At 43.6% G+C, this 13,575-nt stretch overlaps 1 protein-coding gene across 10 annotated transcripts in view; it reads left to right on the plus strand.

The window, feature by feature from the left end:
- Nucleotides 1–13,575, plus strand: part of LOC126272091 (voltage-dependent L-type calcium channel subunit beta-1) — a 2,208,268-nt gene that overhangs the window by 378,068 nt on the left and 1,816,625 nt on the right. For 8 of the 10 annotated variants that reach the window (XM_049974653.1, XM_049974656.1, XM_049974658.1 and 5 more), the window contains exon 3: nt 9,873–9,950. The exons of the other annotated variants lie outside the window; for them this stretch is intronic. In XM_049974653.1, the coding sequence (XP_049830610.1) occupies nt 9,873–9,950 (78 nt within the window). The remainder of the gene's footprint in view (nt 1–9,872; nt 9,951–13,575) is intronic. 10 annotated transcript variants of the gene reach the window in all.

Below are 13,575 nucleotides of genomic sequence, written 5' to 3' on the forward strand. Positions count from 1 at the left end.
ATTATGTGAAATTAGGGGTATGATGAACAAGACATTTTTAATTTAAAGCAATCTATGTCGAATAGATTTGTGTGTGTGCGTGCGCGTGTCTGTGTGTGTGTGTGTGTGTGTGTGTGTGTGTGTGTGTGTGTGTGTGTGTTTTCCACTCTGTTACGAGTTCGGATGCTTTGCATCTTTTGATAGTCCTTTGAGAGCAGAGTATAGAGTTCCTTTAGAGAAGACTGTATATTAATTTATTATTTTCTGTCTCTCTACTAAGGCGTATTGTATATGGTAATTTTCTTCAACTATGTGTGTAATATAAGGATGTAGTCTTTCGCTCCTACTGTTCAATAAGTACATCGAACCAGAGATAGAAATAAAAGTAAGCTTCAGGGTGGGATTAAAATTCATTGTGAAAGGACGTCAGTCATAAGGTTCCTGATGAAATTGTTATCCTCAGCGAAAGTCAAGAATTACAGGAGCTACTGACAGGAATGAACAGTCTAATGAGTACAGAATAATGATTTGAAGAAAGACGAAAGTATTTAAGCTTTTTTCTCTATTTAAAATTACTGCACACAAGACTGATTTATTTCAAGAACAGCGAGAAGCTTAACGTCAGAACTGGAGATCACGAAGCAGACGAAGTTAAGGAATTCTACTTTTTGGACATCAAAATATTCCCTAACGGACGGAGCAAGGATGATAGACAAGGAAACTAGCATTGGCAAAAAGGGCAGCCTTGACTAAGAGGAGTCTACCAGTATTAAACATAGGCCTTAATCCGACGAAGAAATTTCTGAGAATGTACGTATGGAGCACAGAGTTGCATGGTAGAGAAACATGGACTGTGGGAAACCGGAACACAAGATAATCGAAGCATTTGAGCTGTGATGCTGCAGAAGAATGTTGAAAATTAAGTGGCCTGATAAGGTAAGGAATGAGGAGATTCTCCACAGAATCGGCGAGAAAAGGAGTGTCTGGGAAACACTGAGAAGAAGAAGGGACAGGATGATAGGACATCTGTTAGGAGACCAGAGAAGGACTTCCACGGTACTAGAGGGAGCTGTAGATAGTGAAAACTGCAGAGGAAGACAGAGTTTGGAGTACATTCAGCAAAAAATTAGTTTCTATGGATGACTTCGGCTGCTTTAAATTCCGTTGTTGCAATCAAAAGCTCGTTGTCACAATAACTGCTGTTCACAGTACACACAGCTTCATACTATTACGTAGTTAGCTGTAGCCTTGAGTTCCAACAAATGAGCGCCGACGCTTTCCCAGTATGACCGCCTCTTTCGCCCTCTTTCGTTGGGAGTTACTATGTACTATTGTTACAAAATTACACATTAAACTAACTTCTAACGACAACTATAGGTAGTGAAGTATCAACCGGTACTGAAATTATTTGTGTGACACAAGGCTGAATATAAGTCTGCGTGTTTTTAAACACGTCGTTGTTTACAGTATTGACAAAGAAATGCTGTTAGTCTGTAATATTTACACACTCAACTACCATTTGTAACGAGTGGCATTTCCTTACTGTTTTGTGGCAGTCATTTTTTGTTTTGTTTTTTGTTTTCCGTCGTTTCGTAGTGGCTTGAATACTCTTGAGATGTGATTCGTCTAACGCGACTAAATGCGGCACGATAAAAACAGCCTCTCTTTTAGTTGGCTTAGACGAATCACATCCCTAAGAATCTTTTATGATGACCGCATCATTACCGAGTGGTGTCACTATTAACATTTTACGTGATGTAAATTGATCACTCGTAGCTCCCTTTAGGGAGGCGATTTCTTGCTTGATTTGCTACACGCAGGATTGCAAGAAATGAACTATGGTACTAACTAAACTTCATGTGTCGTCGTTCGCTGTTAGTATCTGCATAAAATGTAGTCACACATTATAAAACAGCGATTTAATTTTAATTAAGAATCTGATACCTATATTCGGAGAGTTTCCAGGTGATATTACCACATTTGAGAATAACAAACAGTAGTGGTATTATTTTGCGATGACGCCACAGTCACCTTTGAAGATTCTTGTAGCAATCTAGCGAGGCAGTTTCCAGCGGACCTTCTTTAGGGAGAATCAGTTAATGACTTCTAATACTCCTCGTTTCCATCTTGTGGCAGGCGTCCGACATAAGTCAAAAGTCAGAAAAAACCGTCTCGATAGCGATCTTCACTGCAGAGTTTCTCTGTTACGCGAACTTGTACGAATTTCAGCGACTACATGACTAGAAATACATGATTTCTGCATGTCCAATACCATGCATACAATAAGCGTACTATGTCATCTGTCGACGCTTTCGTTGCTTAGGGCAAGAGCACGCTTCCTAAACTAAACGGTCATCTGGGCGAGCAAATGTCGAACATTAAAAGACGGTCAGTCGAATCCTCCTAAGAATAAAACAGGGGAACTTAAATATCCAGAACACATCAAAAGTTCAGAAACAATTTGATGTGAAACATTGGTTCTAGCTTAAGAACTATGGACCCCAAGCAGATCACCGATGAAAAGACACCAAACATGACTTGAGTCAACGAAATGAAACCCATGGACAGAATGTAGGGGAACTTGTTCAATTGCAATCTACGATTCGACAGTCAAGTGCATATTTAATTTGAACAGAAATATTACCAACAGTTTTTTCTCACACGACAATGAGAAAACTGAAGGAATGCTTCCCGTCCATTTACAGGAATGTTTGCAGCCCAGAACTTCTGACCCAGCAGCTTTATGCCTGCAGACAAACCCATATTGGAAGCTTCGTGAGTAACTTTCGACTCTAGTCTAAGCAATGAGAGGATTCTGTACGAACGTTCATGTTCCTAACGTGATGTGATGGTTTCGTCTAGGTACGTCACTCGACTACTGATCGCTATGTCTACTTCTTCGCCTTCTCAGTGTGCACAGACTCCAGAGCCTATCAACCAAGATCAAGTAAATATCACATCACAATCGCAACACAAGAACTTACTTACTTAGCTCACAACCATAAAATAAAAACGTTCTCAAATTCCTTCTCCACTGCTGCCATACATCACTGGAAAAATCCACCCTCCGCTTTTTTTTTTTTTTTTAAGAGAACGAATTATTTTTTGCAGTCATTATCATAATTCCCTGAAATGTAAACTTACATGGCCATTTCTAATTGTCAAGGACTGAAGCAGTAGCTAATTTCGTCTCTTAGTTGTGCTTCTTGTCTCTTTTCGTTTTATGGTCTATCATGTCATACTATGTTTTCTCCATTGTTTGTGTTCCTACCAGTTTCCCTCATTCCATTTTCTTTCCATTTCCCATCTCTTCTCTCACGTCCCTTGTTGCCACGCCAACGGTCAAGATCCACTCTTCACAGATAAATACTCGTAATGTTTTCCCTAAGGTTTGTATTTACCGTTATTAAGTGTTTGAGCTTACACGTAACGTAAGACCTACTGATGACAGCATATTCGTGTGTTGAAGCACGAGGGGTGTTCAACAAGTAACACTTTTTTTCTGAAAGCATGTTGGTTTTATTCAGGATGATGTCAATACACCATATTATTTTCCACTCGTTTGGCTACAAAACCTCATTTTTAACCTACGATCCCGTACTGGCGGGGTAGTGGTGGGGGGTGGGGTGGGGGGGGGGCGGCTCGCTGCTATTCCCGCGTGTTAGCACTCTACTTGTCGACGTCAGAGCCAACGTATTGCTACATTAATAACCTCCATCATCCAATTACTGATTCCAGCTGAGTGCATCAGTCATTGGGCCAAACATGTGCGAGATCGTGGCTGCAGTGTGGATTGGGAAGAACAGTCCAAAGAAGTTGTGTGAGATCGTCCCGGCTGCGCAAACTTGTGCAAGGCCTTGCTTGTACATGGAGAAGGAGAAGTTTGTTTTCATATATATGGTGACGAACATGCTTGAAGTCGTTTCTTCAGTTTCCTGGGGACAGCACAATACACTTAAGTGTTGATCGCTTCATCATGAGGGCGGACATGAAGCAGAATAACCCCGTCAGAGTCCCAGAATGCGATAGCCATGATTTCACCGGCCGATGGTGCGGCTTTGAACTTTTTCTTCGGTGGAGAGGTGGTGTGACGCAGCTTCGTGGATTGCCATTTTGTTTCCGGTTCTAAGGTGATGAACCCATGTTTCATCACATGTGACGGTGTTAGAGAAAACTTTGTCACCACCAGTCTCCGTAACGTGCAAGCAATTCCGGACACATGATCCTTCGTTGATCTTTTATGGTCTTCTGTTAGGCAGTGAGGAATCCAACGGGCACACACCTTTCAGTACTCCAACTAGTGGACGAGTGTGAGCGCTACCAACAGAGATGGTCAGCTGGGCAGCGATGTGTTTGATTGTGATCCGCCCATCACCTCGAATGAGTGTGTCCGCACGTTCCGACACTGCAGCAGTCACAGCTTTGTGTTGCCGGCCGAAACGTGGGAGATCGGACGGGTTTGCGCCACCTCGTTGCGATGATGAAAGGCACCTCACCCAACGACTCACCGTGCTTTTGTTCACTTCAGGTCTCCGAAGACATTCTGCAAGCACGTATGAATATCTGATACGATCTGGTTTTCCGCCAAAAGAAACTAAATGAGAGCTCTCTGCTTGGAACGCACATCTGTTGCAGACGTCATTCCGAAGGCTACGTTTAGCGCTGCGACCTGTCGGAACTTACGCAACTATAGGGGCTGAAGCGGGAATATTTCACAATGTCCCCCAGCAAATTCCGCATTTTTTCAACCGAAACTGGTTGAGAAAAAAAAATGTTGCATTACTTATTGAACATCCCTCTTACTGTCCACCGTAAATCCAACATAAGATAATTTCTCGCATTTAAGACTTATATGCGTCATACCGAACGTAGTGATAAGACATAAGGAATGCCTGATTAGGTTTAAGCCAGAGCCTCGATCCCCAATCAAATCAGAAAAACAAAAATAAATACAATAACTGAATATTTGCATCTATATTCAGAGTATCGCGTGGATACTTAAGAATAGATTCAAGCTAACTGATCCCCCCTACCATGATCCACGGGTGAGTGTCGTGGGAAGAATGACTGTCAGTAATCCTCTGTATTGGCTCTAATTTCTAAAATATTCCCCTCGTGGTCATTACGCAAGGTGTATGTGGGAGGAAGTAATATGCTGCACTTTTCGAAATAAATATTGCTTGATAGGAGTTGCTGGCATGTTAAAGCTTTGTGCCGGTTCGTGACTCGAACCCACAACGTGGTCTTCCTCTTACCTACAGACCAATCTACGCGAGACTCCCGACCCTCCCTCACAGCTTTAATGTGCTATGACGTTTCAAAGTAGCATGTACTCCGCTTCACAGGTCCATATTAATTCCGTAAATACTATTAACTCAGAAAAAAATAAAATAATCCTCGGAGCACGTGCTGCGCAATAACCCATAATAAAAGAATTGGATTGATTATCATTATGATTATCGTTATTATTATTACTATTATTTCGCTTGGGTCTTCAGTGAGCATGTGGAAGCAATAGCTGGCTTTGGTCATTTTGTACTTACCACCCCAAAACTTCTACATCATGTCGCTATAAATCTGTCGTTTAACTGCGCATGCATTTTTCAGTTTCAGCTTCTTTCTGTTCGTTGCTTGAATATGAACTTAAGAGAGCCTGTCCAGTGTCTGGATGTCGTGCGACTAGGTCCCGGAGGGTTAAAAGCAACTTCCTTGAGGGCCTTCTGGATGTCTACTTGCTATCATGATTTTAGTTTTACGATCAACCAAGAAACCATTTTTATCATAAACGGGACACGTAAGTCGTCCATCGTCCCATATATCCATGAAATTTGAGGCGTCTTTTTCGTGCAGTGAAACTGAATTATTCCGTCAGGTAATACAATTTTTCTGAACCATTGAGTCTATGGATACCGTTCCAAGACCTGGATCTGAATATTTTCCGCAATATCTCTCATTCCACTTTCTCGATGACATAGAATTCCATGGTTAATGATGTCTCAATTGTGTGGAGTACTTCGGGGAGGATTACTGTTTTGTAGTTGCGTGGTTGACTTTGGTGCCACCGGATTTATAATTACAAAAATTTAGAGCACGGAATAGTGGAGGAAAACGAACGCAAAGATTATAAGATCCAAATTTCAGAAAACGAGGCCCAGGAAAGAATGACAATCACCTGGACCAGGCGTAGTCTGTAGGGAAATATTGAAGTAAGGTGATGATAAATTTACGAAATTAACAACACTACCTTTCAACAACATATTATATTATTTAATTCGTAAAAAAATGAGGCTAGGTTATATGCCTGCATATTTAAGAATGAATACGCAAAATTTGGTCAAATTGTTGAGGAATTTATTTCACAAACTCATTAATCAAAATATTTGTGGAGATTCTAAAAAACAGACGGAAAGCAAATTTTATAGCCCACGAACATCAATGTGATTTCACAGCTGGGAGATCATGCATAGGCCTCTTTTTCTCATTGAGACAAATTTCATAAAGCATCAGATAAATACTTAAAAAAATATTGGACCGATATTCGTTGATCACAAAAAGCATGTGATATTGTTCAAAGGAATCTGCTTTGGAAAGCATTATATTTGGCATTATACAGGACTCGTTAATTCAAATAACACAAAAATCTATAACCATAGCACGTCACATTTTCCACGGGATAAATTAGCTGTTGAAATTAATATATGAGTTATTAATGTTCGGAAAGTCATTGGGATTCACAATTCGGTGTTATAGAGAATGAATGTGGTGAACAGGACTTCGTAAAAGAGCCATAAACTGAATTTTCCATCGGTGCTTGGCAGAACGTGAACTACTACAAAATAGGGAAACACTACCTGATCTTCTGCAAAGTGATATTTATTTGTTCCGAACAGGTTATCGACTTCTTAGGCCATTTTCAGGTGAAGATACAAAAGTGACGTACAGGTAGAGTGTTTACGCAGAAATAATTACGTTTTTACACTAACCCCCCCCCCCTCATTTTTAGTTACTATAATTATTTCTATGTGACAAAAAATGTAATATTTTCCTGTGTAAACACTCCGTCATTTTTGTATCTTCTGTGAGAATAACATTTGTGTAAAATGGATCAAAAGGCTCTGAGCACTGTGGGACTTCACTGCTCAGGTCATCAGTCCCCCAGAACGTAGAACTACTTAAACCTAACTAACCTAAGGACATTACACACATCCATGCCCGAGGCAGGGTTAGAACATGCGATCGTAGCGGTCGCGCGGTTCCAGACTGTAGCTCCTAGAACCGCTCGGCCACTCTGGCCGGTCATCTGTGTAAGTCGAAAATCACTTTATTTATGTTTGCGATGTTAAGTTGTCACCTAAATGGCAAAAGCTGGTTCGTCACCAAATAAACATAATTTCGGAAAACATTAGGAAGTGTTTTCCTATTTAATATTAAAAGAAGGTACTTTGTTCAGCGCAAAGTCCTGGATAACTAATCGGAAACACATTAATAAGCTGAAAGTATTAGAGTTGAACTATTGGTGAAGATAAGTGAGAATTCCAAGCAAAGAAAAAAATAGGGAACAATGGAGTGTTGAAGAGAATGGATCTATAACAAGTATTATGTGACGTGTTGAGTAGAAGGAAACTGCAGCTGTATGGACGTGTGAGAAGTATGGAGAAAACAAGAATATGAAAACTTATACTGGGATGGAAAACTAAAGGAAGAAGTAGAAAAGAAGACTCACGACTACCTGTTCCCAAAACGTATAGTTGCTAATAAGAAGACTGGTGCAGAAGAAGATGATGTACAAAATCGAAATACGTGGAGGAATATCTTGAAGAGACTGTGTTGAATACTTGGTGCTAATATGCTAAAAATCCTGAGCTTGTATTGAGTAAATCGCACTAAACTAATAATAATAAATATTCCAAATAAGTACCTAAGCTTTACGCAGTTCTTTTGCACGAGCTATGTTTCTTACTTTCTCATTGCTAGGGTTCCCGACAAAGTGTATAGCTACTCGAAGTGTGTTACCATAACTCGTCTTGAAGGATCCCAGAACTGTGTTTGGGGTCAGGTAACGGTGTCTTCTTGTAGAAACTTTGAAGACAAGTAAATCTCGGAATGGACACAGCATGGCCTGAATGAAAAGGGGGGGCAGACAGAGAAGGCCCACGAGAAACACCAATAGAAATGGCAGACGTACAACAAAAACAAGCCGTGACGAGTCAACATTTGTTTGCCTAAATGCTTAGTAATTAAGTACTACTCAAGTAGATAAAATTCGGGGCATTTCAAAATCAATATAGCGACTGCAGACGGCTATAACTATTTAATGCATAGCGCTATATCGATAAGAAATACCGAGGCTGTAAGAGAAATTTCAGAGTTCTTTTTTATGTACATTATAGGTTCTGTGTGATTCCCATTTGTCGCGCATGGGTAGTCACCGATATGAGGGCCTCAGAAATGCGCTTTTTGTGTTCTGGAATAATCTTCGGCAAAGCAGGCACATACACAATATTTTTCAGATACACTCACAAAAATACCCATGGATGCCATGTTCTGAGATTCAGATGGCCAAGAGCCGAACTTAGTATCGTGATATCCCGTACTAGAAATTCAGCAGTTTGGAAGATGTTTATTTAAATATGTGCGAAAGCCCTCTGTGGGCTGCTCCTACTTGCTGAAAGGTCTAATGCGTGGAATCCGTTATCTAACTCTGGCATCAACCAGTGCTCAACCACTTATAGGTAAACATTCTATCAAGACAAACGTCTCTTCGATGACAAAAAAACTACGAGAGACGTTTATTAAATAATGCAACGTATTCCTTTCCTCTGCCAATTTCGGTTGAAAAAATTTGGAATTTGTTGTGGAACGTCATAGAAGATTCCCGCCTCAGCCCGCATAGTTTCAGGAAGTTTAGATAGGTGGTGGCGCCATACATAGAATTCAAAATGGCGTCTGTAACGGAGGTGTGTTCCAAGCAGAGAGCTGAACTGAGTTTCTTTTGGCTGAAACCGAGCATCATATGCATTCATAGGTGCTCGCAGAATGTCTACAGTGGCCTGGCAGTGACCAAAAGCACGGTGAGCCGCTGGGCGAGGTGTATGTCATGAGCACAACGGCGCGCAAACGCGTCCGATCTGCCGCGTCCCGGCCGGCTGCACACAGCTGTGACTCCTGCAATGTTGGACTCCACTGCATTCGTCGCCACCAAAATGCAAATGAACTTCTCCTTTCCCATGTCAACGCAAGAACTCACAGAAGTCTGCGCACCCGAGAGGCGTTTACAAAACTTCATTGAAAAGTTCTTCCTCATTCACCCTATAGTCCGGATCTCGCACGTTTCGACTTCCGTCTGTTTGGCCCAATGAAGGATCCGCACCGCGGGAAGCAGCGCGTGGATGATGGGGAGTTTACTGATGCAGCAAGACATTAACTCCGACATCGGCCAGTGATTGGTATCATGCGGGAATAGAGGTCTCCTTTTTAAGGTGGCTTAAGGCCGTCTTACTGAACACACATTATATTGAAATACAGGCTTTGGTAGCCCAAAGAGTGAGGAATAATATGGTTTATTGGAATCTTTAATAAAACCAACATGCTTTAAGAAAAAAAAATGTATTGCGATACTTACTGAAGGCCCCTCATAATTAGGCAGTGGAATCAACTGCTCTATTACACTGGATGCAAATCCATGCCTACCCACAATTATGATTCTTGCCTATCCCTCCCGCGCAATCAGCTGAAGCCACGTACAACTTTGCTTAGTCCCTCAGTACGGAAGTATTAGTGATAGGCGATGCGGCGCACTGGGTAAGAAGAGGTCATACTGGCACGTGTAAGCCGCTGTTTGCTGTCAGGCTTCCCGCAAGGTGAGAGGCTAACTCGGCTCGCATATGTTTCAGACCAGCGGAACCAAGAGGCGCTATAACCGCTCCGAGGGGGAGAGCCTCAGCGACAGTTCGGGCAGCGCCGTCCGACAGGTAGGAGCTCCGTCAGCACCGGCCACAGGCCACCGGCCACCGGCCACCGGCTCCGCCTGCACCACCCCCGCATCCGCCGCCACGCTTTGCACCAGCAGCTGCTGCCAGCACTGCCGCACCCCGCGTCTAGGAGCCACTGCCTCACTGTGCAACGTCGGTGCAGTCGCGGGTCTCTGTTAGGTCAAAAGGCGCGACGACAGCGAAGCGGGGATGAACCGTGCCGGCTCTACCATCAGTTTTAACTGCAGGAATTATTTGCATTTAACAAAAAACAAAAAAAAAAGACTCTGAGCACTATTTGACTTAACATCTTAGGTCATCAGTCCCCTAGAACTTAGAACTACTTAAACCTAACTGACCTAAGGACAGCACACAACACCCAGCCATCACGAGGCAGAGAAAACCCATGACCCCGCGGGGAATCGAACCCGGGAACCCGGGCGTGGGAAGCGAAAACGCTACCGCACGACCACGAGATGCGGGCTGCATTTAACAACTGAGAACTTATTTCGGTGAAATAATAAAATGACGACTGGCATAGTAACGCATGGGCTGTTTTTACTCACGCATCAATGCTCATTAGGCTGGCGAGGTATTCCGGTATGCTCTTCAGAAACCAGTTTGAATAAAACCGTGGAACGTTGAATGCAGTATATCGGCAGAAATGAAAACAGGCCACATACAACCTGTGATCAGGATTATCTTGACTCTAAAAGCTTACCAGTTAGCTTTGAACAATGCCTTAAAATGATATACCTCATTCATTTGAATCTCGAGGACCTCTCATTTTACTTGAGGATAGTGTTGCCGCGTTGGCTGTTTGCTCTTAAGCGATGCACGCAGAGGTCTCGTAGAAGCTGACTGGACTGCAGGCATGAGCCACTGTCAGATACACTGAAAGGCCAAAACATTACGACCACCTGCTTAACCGGCCGTTGGTCCACTTCTGGATCGCAACGCAGCGCGTATATTCGGAGGCATGTGGCACCAGGTGTCTAAGCACATGTCAACCAGTTTTCGGAGCTGGCGTCCGATAGCGCCTCCGTCTGGTTCACAACAGGCGGATTTGGTGGCCGAAGCGTCAACGTTCAGTAACATTCTCCTCAAACCTCTGTAGCTCGAGCCTGCCCTAGTGCCACAGTCTGTTATCCTGCTGGAAAATGCCACAGTTCCCGGGGAAGACATGAAGCATGAAGTAATGCAGATTCACGGTGCCTTCTATTACTGCCACAGATTCTATAGACGGCCGGGTAAATGTCCCTAGTAGCATAATACTGTTTCCACTCGCCTGCGGCCGTGATGCCTTAACCTGGAAGACGGCGTATCTTGTATATCTACATGGATACTCCGCAAACCACGGTGCGGAGCATGGAGGATAGCACTGTTGGTTGTCTCCTCTCCTGCTCGACTCACAAGTAGAATGAGGGGAAATGTCTGTCAAAAAGCGTCCGTACGAGCCCCAATTTCCTGCACGGTCCTCACGCGAACTATACCTTGGTAATAGTATGATCCTTCTGCTGTTCACCTCAAAATATGCGCAACAGTGCCTTGCGGAAAGAGGGTCGTCATTCCTCCAAGGATTTCCACTTGCGTGTACGAACCTTCTCTGTAATATCTGCATGCTGATCGAACCTACCTCTAACAAATCTTCTTTTCAGCCGACTTGTGGATCCCAAGCAATCTAACGGTACTCAAGAGTGTGTCGCACTGACATTCTGTACGCCATCTCATTTGATGGATGAGCTATATTTTCCCAGAAGTCTCACAGTAAAATGAAGTCGAGCTACTACCAAGGTGACGTGCTCGTTCCATTTCATATCACATTGTTACGTCTAGGTGTTTAACCGAACCTACTGTTTCACGCTGCACTCCACTAATGCTGTATCCCAATGTTACTGGAATGTTTTTCCTACTAATGACCATGAAATTACAGTTTTCTACATTCAGAGCAGGCTGCCATTCGTCACACTAAGCAGAAATGTTATGTAGATTGTTTTCTGTATCGGTACTGTCACTCGGGAACGACATATTCCTGCACACCGCAGCGTCTCCAGCAAACAGCCGTAAAGTGCTGCTTACCCTATCCGTCATGCCGTTTATGTATTGAGAGAATAAGAGCAATCCTGTTAACTTCTCTGGGGCACTCTTGACGATATCATCGAGTCGGTGTAGTAAAACAAAAAGATTCAACCGACTAGGCGGCACGTTTACATTGAGCCACGGTCCAATGTCGATAGTCTAGCGCCCATTGCAAATACAACTGACTATTATTCGAGTTGACATGAACGCTCAACCATTAGCTCTGATACATTTGTGTCTGCTATAGCATTGTACTTTGTCGTCAGATCTGCGACAGAGCGCCGCATGTTCTGCTTTACACAGCGCAAAAGCCTCTAACCTTCATCTTCTCTGATAAGTCGAACACCTTCTCGCCCATGCGTAGATACTCAACACAGTAGAACGCGAACGGCCAACCACCCTGCCCGTTTCCGAGATCCTCACTCCCAGGCGCCTGGCGTAACAATAACCACTGTCGAAGTCGTTTACGTAGGTCGGCTTCGCCATCTGCGGCTGTATCGTCGCTACAATGACTCCCCATTTGCCTGTACTCCGAGTAAATATTTTCCTTGTCGTGCCATGTACCTACAACTTCACCAGTCGGCTTTTAGCCTCGCGATGGGCAGTCGTCATAATGTTTAGGTTCATCGGTGTACCACCCGAACACAACAGTAATGTACTTGTCTCCCGCGGCCGTTGTCGGAAACATGTGGTGACGTTACAGCAAACAAGTACATTAGTGTTTCAGGAATAGAAAACGCAGCACACTGTGAATGCCTTGACGTCAAGTGTGCAGAGACATTGAGGCCACAAAAGTCATGGGATGGAGATATGCACATGTACAGATGGCTGTTATATCGCGTACACGAGGTATAAAAGGGCAGTGTGCTGCGGAAGTTGTCGTTCGTATTCAGATGATTCATGTGAAAGGTTTCCAACGTGATTATCTCCGCACCACGGGAATAACAAATGTTGAATGCGGAATGGTAGTTGGAGCTGGATGCACGGAACATTCCATTTCGGAAATCGTTGCGGAATTCAGTATTCCAAGCTCCACGGTGTCAAGAGTGGTCCGTGAATACCGAGCATCAGGCACTACCTGTCACCAGGGACAATGCAGTGGCCGACGGCCTTCGCTTAACGGCCGAGAGAAGAGGTATTTGTGTACAGTTGTCAGTGATTATAATAAAGCAACACTGCATGAAATAACCGCAGAAAGCGAAATTTGATGTTGATGTGCTATGGCAGCAGATGACCGAACCGAGTCCCTTTGCTAAAAGGACGACAGGCCGGAAGCACTACTCCTGGAGTCTGAACATATCTGTTGGACCCTAGGCAACTGGGAAACCGTGCCTTGGTCAGATGAGTCGCGGTCCAGTTAGTAATACCTGATGGTAGAGCTGGAGTGAGGCGCAGACTCCACGAAGCCATAGCCCCAAGTTGTCAACGAGGCACTGTGCAAGCTGGTGGTAGTTGCATAATGGTGTCGGCTGTGTTTACATTGAGTCGACTGGGTCGTCGGGTCCCACTGAACTAATCTTTGGCTGGCCGCGGATACGTTCGGCTA

This window comes from Schistocerca gregaria, chromosome 5 (genome assembly GCF_023897955.1).
Source record: "Schistocerca gregaria isolate iqSchGreg1 chromosome 5, iqSchGreg1.2, whole genome shotgun sequence".
Classification (NCBI taxonomy): domain Eukaryota; kingdom Metazoa; phylum Arthropoda; class Insecta; order Orthoptera; family Acrididae; genus Schistocerca; species Schistocerca gregaria.